Source organism: Rhamphochromis longiceps, linkage group LG20, assembly GCF_057381845.1.
Source record: "Rhamphochromis longiceps isolate RC_006_pf linkage group LG20, R_longiceps_female_GT1.1, whole genome shotgun sequence".
Lineage (NCBI taxonomy): Eukaryota > Metazoa > Chordata > Actinopteri > Cichliformes > Cichlidae > Rhamphochromis > Rhamphochromis longiceps.
The window spans coordinates 28,822,516-28,837,144 of NC_140576.1; the positions used below are offsets into that span (position 1 = coordinate 28,822,516).

A 14,629-nucleotide genomic window follows, 5' to 3' on the forward strand; every position below is an offset into this window, starting at 1 on the left:
ATCAGTAATTTGATTTAGTGTTATTTTCTCAAAAATCATAAATATAAACCACATGCTTGGACATGTCTTAAAGCTCTACCTCAGTTTTCTAGTATCTGGCTGTGCACTCTGTCCCTCACCTTTTACTTCCTGTATGTTCTGCCTGTAGATGCTTGTTTGCAGTAGTAAGGTGTGGACCTTCAAGTCACCAGCTGTTGTTAATCAGCTGTTGTCATAAATACCTGGTGCCCACTCCAACACCCTGCCACATTGTAGACTGATGTTAAAACACTTAGCTGAATATGTAGCTGTTAAGAATAGGTGCATTTCTAGCCTGATAGCATCAGTGCTTCTTCCCCAGCCTAATTCCTGCAACCTCCCTCCTTTGGCTCAGCCTTGGATGATCTTTTTAATACCAGTTTATCATCTGTTATTGATAGGAGAAAATGCCCCATAAAATGGGAAATAAATGGCCTTTAAATTAGGAAAGTAAGGTAAACTAAAATGTTTACCTTTTTTCCATCGTTGTATGTATGGGAAGTCAATATACACTTTTATAAATATAGCATTATATCAAAATTTCTTCTTTTGGTGTAACTTCAAAATGATACAACAGAAAGAGAAAAGGAGCTTTTATTTTGAATAGACCAGAAATCAACAAACACATCTAAACAGTAAAACAGCTAAAAGTTTCAATTAACCTTTGGTAGGTTTTCATTTAGAGACCCATTACATAATAAAGAATAAATTTTCACACAGTCAAAACTCACAAGAATACCCAATGCTTGTCTTAACCATATATTGATCAGAGCTGAGCTATATGATATAATATAATAGTGAAAATTGCGTGATATATAGTTTATTCAATACATGACTTGTTTTAGATTTTAGGTTCTTACTTCACATTGATACATATTGAAGAAAGTAAAAAAGCCTTGCTAACCACAAAACCATATCAACTGGAGATGTGGAAGATTTACAAATCATTCACTATGTAAATATATTGGTTATATTTAATTTCCAAACTAAACCACTTAGTTAAAATAAAAGACAAAAAACAAAAAGAAGATATTGTAAAATAGACAAAGTACTTAACTTTTATGATTTAAATTCCTGTTTCAGAATCTCTGCAGTATCGCTAAAACTTAGTGTCTGAATGTTTAACATCTTCAGATTCACTGGGCGTCTCCTGGTGTTGCTTTTTTGACGTCACTCTAATTCTCCTCCACCTCCTGTATTTATATAAAGTTCATTAGTACAACCAAAAAGGCAAAGTTATAAATCTGTAATTTGTAATTAGGACTCTAATATTAATACCTTTTTCACAGCCTCGAAGCACTTCTTTGCATCTTCCAGACGCTTATCATTACGTCTCTTCCAGTAAACCCTAATATGCTTCTCAGAAAAGCATTCTGGGAGAAGATTGGATACCTGACAACAAGGACAGTGACATAAAAATGACAAAATGTGCAGCAGAAAGTTGCCCTATATATGCACTGTGATTCTGACCTCTTCTGGCTTGATCTTGAATCCAATGGTAGGGTTAAACTTCCTGTAGAAATATGTATAGTTACGGATCGGGTCTTCGTTGTTCTTTCCATAGTCAAATTTGGCAACCTAAAAGAGAAGTGTGACAGAGAAGCTGGTGTTTATATTCACATGTAAATAATGGCTCATTGGAGGTTCGCAACATCTTTTGAAACAAATGATTATTAACAAAATCCAAGATATTAAGAAAAGACTTATTGAAGGCAATTAAATTAAAAACTCACTTTAACTTCAAAGTTGTCGTTTTCAACCTGTTTTCCATCCTGTTTTCCATCCTGTTTTCCATCCTTAGGAATGACTTTAGCCAGTTCTGTTTTTAAACGTTTAGTCACGTCCTGAAGTAAGGAAGAGAGAACATGAGCCTTTATCTTATTATTGATTTGTTAATCTTGTTTTATAATGAATCCTCATTCTTACCTCTGCTTTCTCTTGGTCTTTTGTCTTGAGCTGAGAAAGTCAGAAAAAATGGAGTGAGAAGACAGAGATTTGTTCAGTATTGGTAACAGTAAGAGAACCTTTACATTACACTCCTTCCATGTGTTTCTCAATTTTCAATTTTTTTTCTGTTTGAAACTGGACTTTTCTTAGATTCCTAAATTCAAGACTTTCTTAGGTCTTCCAAGACTTTAAAATATTTAAATCTACAGCTTGGTGTTTTAGTTCACACATAGAAAAAATACTCAGAAAGTAGTAGTAGTGTATACCTGTCTAGCTCCTGTTAGGGCATGTGTGTAAAGGCAATGTCAGAAAAGCCAGTCACATATCACGTGCTGACACCAGGCTTTATATTAGGTTGATTTTATTAACAACAACAGGGAATAAACATGGAGATTAAACTGGGCTAATAAGAGAGGTTTACGGAATAACTATTAAAGACTATGTATTGAAATCCCTTTCATCAAGCAACATTAGCAACAAAAATTTATTGTTGCTAAACGTTTTTTGCAGCCATGCACATGAAAAACTTGTTCCATTGTCAAAACTTTTTGGCCATGACTGCATATTCATAATGTCAGGTTTAGAAATTGTAGATAAGAAAACATCTTCAGCTGTCAATAGTGAACTTGTAATACAAACACATGAAAATCTAACTGCAGACCTTTATTTCACCCACAAGCTGGTACAAATCTCGATACATTATCCTCTGTATAATCTGTGCTGCCTCCTCCAGAGAGGAAGAGGTGGATTCATTTGAACAAGCACAAGCACCATGGTGGAGTATTTGTTCAATCACTTCATCTACAGAGCAAACAGAACAAATAAAATGCGTGTATAGACAACTTCAGATGTTTTAAAAGTTAAATGAGTAGTTAATTTTAAACACCACACTTCAAATCCTCTACCTGTCAGGTTGGTGTATGCCTCCATGTGCTTTTTAGCTTTGGAGAGACAGCACGCCTTCCCTTTTGCCCATTTAATTTGGAAGTGTTGATCCTGATCTGCTTTTAAGAGAGCGTCTTTAATCCTGAATAAAAATGGCCAACATGTCAGTTTTAGGTGAGACAGTAGACAAATTAAATGTTGTGTAGTACTGACACCTGAACTACAGGTACTCACATAATCTCTACTGCCATTTTTACTCTGTGCTGGTAGACTCTTCTGTGGAGAGAGTTTCTTGTGTGGAACATGTCATACAGATTTGCCATTTCCTGTTGAAAGCATGCCTATAGTTTAGTCACAGATAATGAGATAAATAGCTCGCTCTTTTCAAAATTAATTAAAAAAAAAAAAACAGGTCAGCACCTTGTCTCTAGAACAAATGTGTAACTGCCCGTCCACATTACACACTCTGGCAAATACGATAAAGCGTCGATGGTCAAAGTTGTTCTGGATGCCCAGGTGGTGGCAATCCCTGAAATAGGAGTGAGAAGATGTGGATTTCAAAAAACAACCATTCCCCCCACAAAGAGGTTCAAAGTATTCCTGAGATTCTTCATATTGTGTAGTAAAACAAACATTATTGAATATTGTTGATGTTCAACAGGAACTGATACAGAGAAATTTAGCAATACAAGTTAAAAGAGGACAGTTTTACTGGATAGCAAGCTTCACCTTGCGAAGTAGTCAAACTTGTCCACATCTATTCCATTTTGTTTGTTTGCCACAATTTCATAGAGAAAGGATTTTTCATTGTTTCGACCTTTATACAACTGCTGTGGAGATGAAGCCAGAATAATAACATTAGGCACAGTTTTTTCCAGGAATAATCCTGACTGATTTCAAAACATTCACACAAAAAAACGATGAATACCTCATTCAGAGGTGGATCGTTCTTCACAGATCCTTTAATCATCTCCTTGATAAACACCAGGTCATTCTCATTGTCACCTTCTGTTATCAATCCGTACTCATTCATCACTGGCGTCAGTTTATTGTCATCCACTAGGTGATCAAACATTAATATAGAGGCATCCTCATGCTGCAAGAACACAAAGGCAAGCATTTTAATGATCACAGATTCAAAGTGGACCCCCCCCAAAACAAACAAACAAAAACACAGGTTAACTTCTCAGGTAATAAGTAATCAAACAATATTTATATGCATTTCAAATTTCAAATGTAACAGTCACAATTCTAACCTGTGAAATGCATGTTCATTGTTAATTTACCATTTAGTGGAACTGCTGTAGCTAATGTTACTTGGCAAATTTATTAATTAAATTTTATTTAAACAAATAAAAGCCCCATGATAATAGATGCAAAATATTGACAGCAGTAACAAAAGGAGAGATTTACTGTTCTTCTTTTCACCACCTGCCTGCACCAATATGATTTTGTTTTTTGTTTTTTGCTTTTACATCCATCTAAATTAGTATTCTTCAGTTTCTTTTACAGAGGCTCAAATTTTCCTAACTTTGGACAGAGACAGTTTGTTTTAAGTTTTCAGTCTTCAGTCACAGTGGAGCTAACTCAGTGAACCTGTATTTATTCTGTATGGACTTTGGATTTCCTCCAGGTACTTCTCAAAGTAGAGAAAGTGCTCAAAGTGTGTGGAAATAAAGTTTTGTAGTGCTTCAAGTGGTCAGTGAGACCAGAAAAACAGCAAAAATAATTGCTGGTCCATTTCTATTTTTTTCTGTATTTTTATATATGTTTCAGTTTTTGGAATGACTGCTACGACCCATTTCACACAAACTGAAACTAATATTTTTCTTTCTTACCTCCCATTTTTCACCATTTGGGTCTGCTTGAGGGTTGAACATTCCATCAAAGACATGAGAAAAGGGCCCGTGACCTTGAATTGAAGGGGGAAAAAAAGGTGAATGTGTGAACTTCAGATTGGGTGACTTGTGATAAATTCCTGTCAGGCACTGACAAAAATCAAATAAAAACCTATTTGATTATATTTGGTTATTAATACTTTTGTAAATTTCCAGGAAAAAACAGTCTCCTCCAACTTTCAAACAGAACAACTTGTTTGAAGGAGGGGTGCATGGACTACATGATGGAGCCACCTCACATCTTCAATATAATGCATGTAATACTGAAAAACTGTATGATTTACCCAGGTCATGGCAAAGGCCTGCAATCTGCACACAAAGGACATCTCGGTCATTGATGAGGGATTCTGAGTTCAGTGACGGCTCCTCTAACTGTTTTGCCCTCAAAGCTTTTACAAGCTCTCCTGCCAAATGCCCCACTCTGTATCACAAAACACACAGTTCACCATGAAGCAAACTGAAAAAACAAACAATTTATCAAAAAATGTGTAACTCCAAACATGTTGACATACCCAACTGAGTGCTCAAAGCGGTTGTGTGACGCTCCTGGAAAAACATAATAACCGCCCCCAAGTTGCTTGATTTTTCGTAGTCTCTGAAACTGGGGTGTGTCTATGATCTTGACAAGAAGTGGAGGTAACTCGATGTGGCCATGGATGGGATCATTAAACACCTGAGTGAAAAAAAGAAAGGAATTTTTTTGATAAACTGTGTCTATCTAAAGATGAGTAGTAGTGCTGAGTCTTTTTTTTTATTTTAAATTTATTCTCCCTTAATTTGATTTGTTACTATATTTCACTTCTTATTTGTCATAGACTGCCAACAGGCTCAATATACCATAACCATTAAAAAGGTACATGTGGATGGATTAATAACAGCTGTTGAAAAACCAAAAGGTAACAGTAAAGCATGTAATGCTGTGTGCTGCTCAGGACTGCACCCACACACCCATTTATTTTCCAAAGCAAGAGGGAAAAGAGTCATAGAATTAAACAAATAATGTTAAGGAATTAAACATGAACAACATAAAGTATTTCCTAAAAACCATAATCTACAACTTACCTTTTTTCTGTTTAATATTTTACTGCAAAATGCTACCAAACAAACACTTTAAGCATATGTGATGCAAGAAAGCCCATAGAGACAAAAAAAAAAAATTGGTCAAAGCTGTGATGTGATGTTTAGGTGTACATTTACTAGTGCTTTGCACAAGGGGCAGTCACTTCTGTTGGATTTTACTAAAGAGGCACAGTGCCAGTATTTTGGGGGGCATTTAGCCTGATGACACATTTGCAAATATGTAAACATGGGAGTGGAAAGTTTTTTACTGTTCTACTAACAGTGCACTGATTTCTATACCAAGATGTAGCTACTCAGTTTATCTCAATAATTATTACTATCAAGTAGCACAAATTAGTGCCTTAAAAACAAGCACACCCTCCCAGTGAGGCAACAATGTCTTAAATAATAATAATACTGTGGGTAATGTGAAAGTGCAGGTTTAATGCATGTTTTTTTTTCCTAAAAGCATCATGAGCAGATAAATTAGGGGATGCTGAAGAAGAATAAATGTGGTTTTGATATAAAAGTAAAATATTAAAAATTTCTGTGACTGTGTGAGCTCTTTAGGACTTAGACTCAAGTGGAGCACAAATCCAGAGGGCGCATTAAGGGGGTCACAGATGCAGTGGAACCAGGGATTCTCTTCACCCGAGGTGCAATTTGTTTACAAAAAAAAGAAGAAATACTGATAGTCAGGCGGCACAGGTTGGTGGTATGAACAACCAAAAAGAAATTTGTACAAACAAACTGTTAAAAAAAAATGAAGGAGACTTATAAATCAACTACAGATAATTTCAAAGGCCGACCAGCCTTTATTCTTACAGAGCCACCGTGAACTCCACCCTCAGGAACTCAGCCTCATAAAGCTTAAGCCCCTCCCCTAAGAACAAACCATACAAGTAATTAATTAGTTTATACTCGATACTCATAACCAAAATATGACGATATTCTGTTTATCACTTCTGAGGCTTCGACACAAAAATCACAAATACAGAAGTTTATTCACAATGACTAAAAGGCTATTTAAACAAAAGACTGACAAACTGCCCTCTGTTTCTTACTGCTTAGTAAGAGCCCAATTCCTCCCTACTATAAAGAGGTTTGGAAGTTACTATTTCCTGTTCGCAGTCCTCGTACCTCCAAATGGTGGCAACATGTAATAAAGGAACCTTGAACATTCTGGCAATACTGTTAAATCAACTTTGCAATAAATGGCTCTGAATAGATGGGCCCACTGTGTGACTATTTTATGGTATGAAATGGTATTAGTACAATGCTTAGGAGAATTAGGGGAAGTACGTATTTTATTTCACCTACTTAGGACTTCAAACAAACTATTGAAGGAATAGCATCACACTCACAACTAAAACAAAAACTGTATTTTGTGGGCTAGATGTTATAAATTGCCATTCTAGCATGTTGTGGGATATATGTAGTCCTCTAGAGGGCATCGGTTATCCTGTGAAAATCACGATCCTGGGCCAATGTTATTATTATGATGATATAGGAAGAAAACTAACATGGGAGTATCAGGTAGACCTATCCAGAGGCAAGAGCTGCAGTATTCCAAACTATTCTACCATGTAATCCTGAAATTGTTTTGTGTTCTTTAATGGAAGCTCCTACAAATACATCTCTGATAAAGTCAACCACTAAAATACCTTCACTGTCAATGCCTTTCAGTTCCAAACTGATACTGTGCCTCTTGATCAGTAGCTAGTTTACACTAATGTCTGGTGAAGATAGTTGGTAGATATGACCCCACCTGCTCTGTCATTTTTGCTGTGACATCATTACACATATATTTCTAGGAATTTCACTTTCAGAACTCCACAGGCAGCCACAACACAAGACTGATGGAGCCAATCAAGAAATAAAAAAACAAAAAATCTCACTCACTTTTACAATATCACTAATAGTATGTATTACCTTTATTGAAATAAAAAAAAAAACAAAACAGTAGCACTGAGGTGATGGCATCATGACATGATGCTCCTCTGTTTCTTGAGACTGGGGTATTTGTCTCCTCTTATGCAGTTATTGTGAGCAAAACTGGTCACTGCACATGCTTCATGAATCCAGTGATAAGTTTGAGTGTGCACTTCTTTTGTAGGTGAGGTAAGGACATTTTAACTGATTTATTAATTATGAGCTCACTTCTGCTTTGAAGCAGAAACAATGAGCTTTGAAAATGAGATCTCATTGCAAGGACAGAATAGTAATCACTAGATTAGTTTGCCCTAACCAAATATAGCTCAATATAAAAAAAGGATATTCAGTGAAAAAAAGAAGACTTTTTATACCCCTCACTTTTTGCAAGCATGTAGACAAACATCTTGATGATGTTTGTTCAGGTACAGTTCAGGTACAAAGTAGTTAAAATTTTAGGATGAAGTTACGAATATTTCAAAAAACATTTTGGTTCGAAAATGGAGCAAGTGCAGTGCAGGCTCATTTTTACTGGAAGGTATTTAAACATGTGCTTGGAAAGCAAATTCAACTCCAGGGATACATTTGAGTATATAAACCTCAGTGTTATTGGCCTTCCTCTAAACACAAAAAGAAACTGACACTAATCTGATGGAAGCTACGAGACCTTTGGACTGTTGTGCATTAAAAATCAATAAAAATTCAAATCTTTCTTCAACACAGAACAAAATTCAGTGTATGCATAGATGTGCTGACATAGGACCTGTTTTTAGTAATGACTAGTAATAACTTTTTAGGGATCTTATTTAAGATTGACTATGGATTTAAAAAAATAAAATAAAATAAAAACATCATCACTGTTTATTGAAGGACACAGATAATAATGATCCTTACACTGAGCACTTCTAATCAGGTATAAGGTATAAGACCAACAATTTTCAGACATTAAAACTGCCATTTAAAACTCTAAAATGTAATATTTTAAAGTCTGTTTTAATTACCTTGGCCATGGCGATTGAACTTCAGTCTGCACAAGAAGGATGTCTCTGTCAGCAACATGAAGTTCTGATTGCTATGTACTGCAAGTTCCTCTCTCTATATACAGATATATTTGTTTAGTGTTTTATGATTCTTCTCCACCCTTTGCTCCCATCCTGTTTTTCTGTCTCTCTGTTTATGGATGTGGCACTTTCTCTCCTCCCGATTACACACCTTCACATTTTCACATCACTGCTGTGAAACCTGTGCGTAGGAACATTATTTATTTTCAATAAAGTATTCCTAATTATGTTACTAGAAATAACTGTGATTATTAGAAATGTCACGGCTCGGGGCAGCGGCCGTGTGAAGAGTGGAAGGAGGACTCAAACGCAGCACTATTTCAGATGTGAAGGGTGATTTATTGACAATACTGAACATAAAGTGGAGATGGCAAACAGAACTAAGGATGAACTAAACTGGGAGAAACTACACAAAGGAGTGGCAAACCTGAACATGAAGGGAGAACAGCAGGGAGAGCACGCAGGGAAATTCACCGGGTATGAACACAGACGACGCGACGAGGAGCAGAGGAAAACACACACTATAAGTACACAGAGAGACACTGGGAAATCACACACAGGTGGGGGAAACAGCTGGACCTGATTAACCTGACGAGACAGGGGAACACTAACACCAGGGACCAATAGAGGGAGCACAAACCCAGAACCCAGTATCTAAAATCCCAAACACAAACCATCCCAAAACAGCCACGAATAATAATGAAAGTAATAACAATAAAGAACATAAACACAAAGTCACTGAGTCATGGCCGCAGGACCATGACAGTATAAATTCATATTCTTGCTAAATGTGAAGACTTTGTGAATTGTTGCTGTTTCTGTTGACTTTGACTTATTTGTCTTATAATGGCCGATTGTTTAAAGTTGATTTTGTTTCATAATAAAGTTGAAAAAAAAAAAAACAAAAAAACGAAGATGATTTGTTCATGGCAAGAAAATTCATCTTTTTGGTACTCTGCTTTTTAAAAATATGAACAATTTTTTTTAATTTTTTTAAAACAATGGTTGACAATGTATCAAATCTAAAATTTAACAAAAGACAAAATAAGAAAAATTAAGAAAGTAACAAAATCAAATGCAGAAATTCTAACACTAACTCACTCACAAGTGAGTACCGTATTTTCACAACCATAAGGCGCACTTAAAAGTCTTAGATTTTCTTCAAAAAGTACAGCGCGCCCTATAGCGCAGTGCGCCCTGTGTGTTGTAATGAGGACGTAGTAGAGAACACCATGAGAACGCTAAAGGGTGAAGTGTGTGCGTTGACTTTATCGCACATACCTGTATAAAAGAACAGGTATGTGCGTTATGCAGGACATCGTTGTTTTAACAACCCTGAAAATGGCAAAGAGACACGCTTACGAAGCACAGTTTAAACTGAAGGCCATCAGCTACGCGGAGGAACATGGAAATCGAGCAGCGGCGAGAGAATTTAAGATTAATGAATTGATGGTTCGCAAATGGAGGAAGCTAGAAAACAAGCTCCGGCAGGTCAAGAAAACGCAGCTGAGTTTCCGCGGACATAAGGCGAGGTGGCCCGAGTTGGAGGAAAGACTCGAGCGGTGGATCATCGAGCAAAGAACGAGCGGGAGAAGCGTTTCGACGGTCACCATTCGGCTAAAAGCAGTTTCACTAGCTGAAGAGATGAACATTTCCAAGGAGGTCCGTCTTGGTGCTTTTGTTTTATGAAACGGTGCCATTTTTCCATCCGGACCAGGACTACGGTAGCGCAGCAACTTCCAGCGGATTATAAGGAAAAGCTGGCCATCTTCCGCTCCTACTGCAGCAAACACATCGGCGACAAACACATCCAGCCCAGCCACATCACAAACATGGACGAGGTCCCGCTCACTTTTGACATCCCGGTGAGTCACACTGTGGAGAAGAAGGGGACCAGCACGGTAGCGATACGCACAACGGGGTATGAAAAGTCTTCTTTTACTGTTGTGCTTGGCTGCCATGCTAATGGACAGAAACTGCCGCCTATGGTGATTTTTAAGCGAAAGACTTTGCCTAAAGAGAAGTTTCCAGCAGGAATCATCATTAAGGCAAATGAAAAGGGCTGGATGGATGAGGAAATGATGAAAGAGTGGCTGAGGGAGGTGTATGTAAGGAAAGTGACTCTGACAGTAAAGAAAGTGAACCTGGCATGTTTGATGGAGATTTAGCGCAGCTGTTCAATTCAGACACAGAGGATGAGGATTTCGATGGGTTTGATTGATGATAAAAATGTGAGTACCAAACTTTGTTTTGCTCCTGCTTTATTTTTAAATACGCACACTTGTATGCTTGTGTGTTGTTGATGATGACGAGGAAGCGGGAGCTGTGGAAGCCCATTTCCGCCACTAAAAAAAAGGTATCCTATCTTTCTTGAAATTTCAACTTATTAACTCGAAATTTTAATTTATTAACTCAAAATTTTAAGAAAAGTAACTCGAAATTAAGAGTTACTGCCGATCAGTAATCTACGTGACTGACGCCATTTCCTTGTTACCTGGAAGCTGAAGCCCTCAGCTACAAATGCTACAGCTAAGCTACCAGTATTACAGCCAGTCATGAATGCACAAATTGCTGAGTATTTTCAGCGTGGCTTCACAAATGATGAAATCCTTGTGTTATTAGCTGAATCACATGGCGTTAAGATTAGCAAACGTACTCTTGAAAGCGCCAATTTTTTGTGATACGGTTTTCTGAGGACTGTTCAGCAACTCAATTTGGCCCTGTTAGTGCATATAATTCAAGTATGTATGAAAACTATATTCTGATTTTGTTTATTCCAACAGATTCAGGAGATTTTTCATCACCCACAGTATGAAAAAAAAAACAATAGGTAGTAGAATAACTATACAATTGTTGTCTGATTTAAGGTGACAATCTTCTGCAGCCTTTCTACTGTGGAAAATAGTGACAACTAATGTTAATAAAACATGTTAACTAGTATTACCTACACCTGGTTTTTGTCATCTAGCTAGGCTAGCAATCAGGTTTCTAGAAGGAATAACCATGAAATACACCATCAGGAAAATAAACCAGACGTTTTCCACTGAATGATCCAAGGTGTACGCTCGGAGGTAGGCAAACAATATGAGAACGACCCCACCAAGGCTTGTAATTCTGGAAATGTTGGAGGGCCAAGAGTAATGCTAGAGTCTCCTTCTCAATTGTGCTATAATTTATCTGATGCTTATTGAACTTTTTTGAGAAGTAGCGCACTGGGTAATCAATTCCCCGATGATACTCCTGCAAAAGTACAGCATCTGCACCATAAGCACTGGCATCCACTGCTAATTTGAAAGTGCGAGTAAAATCAGGGGCACCTAACAATGGGGCACTGCACAACAGGGCTTTGGCTGAGTCAAACGCTTTCTGACAGTCTGAGTTCCACAAAAAGAGGCATGGCGGACTTGACAAGGCAGTTAAAGGAATAACCATTATGGCAGCTGACGCTGTGTTGTTGGTACTGGGAAATCCAAAATGGCCTGGACCTTGTCCGTTAGAGGGAGTACCTGCCCCTGTCCCACCTGTTCCCCCAGATAGGTAACCACAGCATTGCTGGACTCGCACTTGGCAAGGTTCACTGTCAGGCAGGCATCCTTAAACCGGGCAAAAACTTCCCGCAGCGTGTCCATGTGCTCTGGCCATGTTGGTGAATAAACTACAATATCGTCTAAGTAAACTTCACAGCCATGGACACCCAATAGCACCGTATTCATCAGCTTGAGGAGCAAGATAAAACAAGTAAAACAAATGAGCCTCAAGATCCTCCAGGATTTTAGAATTTTCCAAGCGTGCCCCAGAGCTTGGTCCCTGGTGCTCATGCAACCCATCCACCTCAGGTTGGTAAGTGGGTGATCCCACCGTCACAACAGGGGAGCCCATGTTGCTATGACTCCTTTCATGGACCACATATTTCTTCAACATGTTGATGTGACAGACCTGGGACTTTTTCCGCCCACCTGGGGTTTTAATCAGATAATCTATGTCACTGATTTGGCGCTCAACCTCATAAGGACCACTGAAGCGAGGCTGAAGACAAGAATCCACGATGGGTAGGAAAACCAAAACATGCTCACCAGGCAGAAAGGTACGCTTGAGGGTTTTCCTATCATACCTCACCTTCATTTTACTCTGGGCATTAGAAAGCGAGTTACGTGCCAGCTCACACGCAGCATGCAACCTCTTCCTAAACGAACTCACATAATCAAGTACATTGTGCGCGGGTCTGGGCTGGTCTGCAAGCCACCTCTCCTGGAGCAGACGCAGGGGTCCACGCACAGTGTGTCCAAAAACCAACTCTGCCGGGCTAAAACCCAGGGACTCTTGTGTGGCTTCTCGAATGGCAAACAGCAACAACGGCAGGCCCACATCCCAGTCTCAACACAGTACATCCGCAACATGGCCTTTAGAGTCTGGTGGAATCGCTCCAATGCCCCCTGAGTTTCTGGGTGATAAGCACTAGACACCCGGTACTTAACAGACAGTTCCGACATAACTTGAGCAAAAACCCTAGACAGGAAATTGAACCCCTGGTCGGTTTGAATGTGTTTTGGTAACCCAAATATAGAAAAAAACTAGTGCTTTCACAATGGCCTTCGCCCTGAGTGATCGCAGGGGAATGGCCTCTGGAAATCATGTGGCCGCACACATTATGGTAAGTACATACTGGAAACCTGCCCTGGTCTTCGGCAAGGGCCCTACACAGTCTACTATGACATGTTCGAAGGGTTCACCTATTATAGGGGTGGGATGTAATGGTGCAGGAGGGATGACCTGGTAGGGCTTGCCAGTCACCTGACAGACATGACAGGACCGACAATAATGAGCCACATCAGATTTAAGCCCTGGCCAAAAAAAATAAAATAAAAAATAGCAGAGCACTCTGTCATATGTTTTTTCTAATCACTAAGTGGCCCAACAGATGATGCTCATGGGCAAGACTCAAAATCTGGGGTCGGTACTCCATCGGCACAACAACCTGACTGACCACATCACCCTCTAACCCAGACACCGGAGTCCACTTGCGCAACAGAACCCCCGGTCAAATTGGTAGGACACAGAACTGGTTACAGCCACCTGCTGCAGGGCAGCAGATCAGCAGACAGACAAAGTATCATCAGACTGTTGAGCCTCAATGAGCTGCTCCCTCTTCACCGCCAAACACAAGTCATCTGATGCCACACTAAAAACCCTAGATTTTTCACCGTTTACCTCCAGGGAAGGGCTAGTATGTGATTCAGAGCCATCCAAGAACGTCTCAGATATGTCCACCACATCACCAAGGAGACGAGCTTGAGCACATGTAACCACACATGCCAGGAAAACTGTGGAGTCGCAGGCTCCAGAAGAGGTATGACACAAAACATCCAGAGTAGGGCATTCAGTGACTTCAGGAGTGGCGGGAAACACCTTTCCCCCAGCCAATGCCTTCAATTGGCAGCTGATCTTGCACCCCCACCCGCACCGTGCCAGATACAAAGGGGGAGGTCAAGGTAACACTATGAAGGGGCATGTGCAAAATACTCATCTTAATTCCCCACACCAACAAATCGGAGCCACAATACGACTGCTTAGAGTAAGGCACAATTCCATGCTGTGCTACAGAATGCTTTGCGCTCGGATCCCTTATTATGCAGTTTGGAACCCGTTCCGCTGCATCACCAGAAAGTGAAAAAGAACCTACAGAGACAAAAGGTTTGAACATTTCATCTATCTCCACTGGTAACACCCCATCTGGCACTGGCCCAGGGTGGTCCACAGTAGAACAACACTGTACTGGCCCCACTCCAGATGTGTTTTTACTCTACAATACCTCCTTGTTCCTTAGCTCTG

The 14,629-nt window shown here is 39.2% G+C and overlaps 1 protein-coding gene across 1 annotated transcript; it reads right to left on the reverse strand.

The window, feature by feature from the left end:
• Positions 1 to 695: 695 nt before the first annotated feature.
• On the reverse strand, positions 696 to 12,922 carry LOC146645555 (deoxynucleoside triphosphate triphosphohydrolase SAMHD1-like). Its single transcript, XM_085392583.1, has 17 exons — positions 12,917 to 12,922; positions 12,659 to 12,826; positions 12,322 to 12,516; positions 5,261 to 5,421; positions 5,033 to 5,169; positions 4,689 to 4,762; positions 3,779 to 3,946; positions 3,580 to 3,680; positions 3,271 to 3,379; positions 3,085 to 3,176; positions 2,871 to 2,992; positions 2,627 to 2,766; positions 1,945 to 1,974; positions 1,752 to 1,862; positions 1,489 to 1,596; positions 1,297 to 1,410; positions 696 to 1,211 (listed from the first exon to the last, which is right to left on the reverse strand). Exons 1-17 carry the CDS (start codon positions 12,920 to 12,922, stop codon positions 1,194 to 1,196), a joined length of 1,854 nt encoding a protein of 617 aa, XP_085248709.1. The 3' UTR covers positions 696 to 1,193.
• Between the last annotated feature and the right edge of the window lie 1,707 nt (positions 12,923 to 14,629).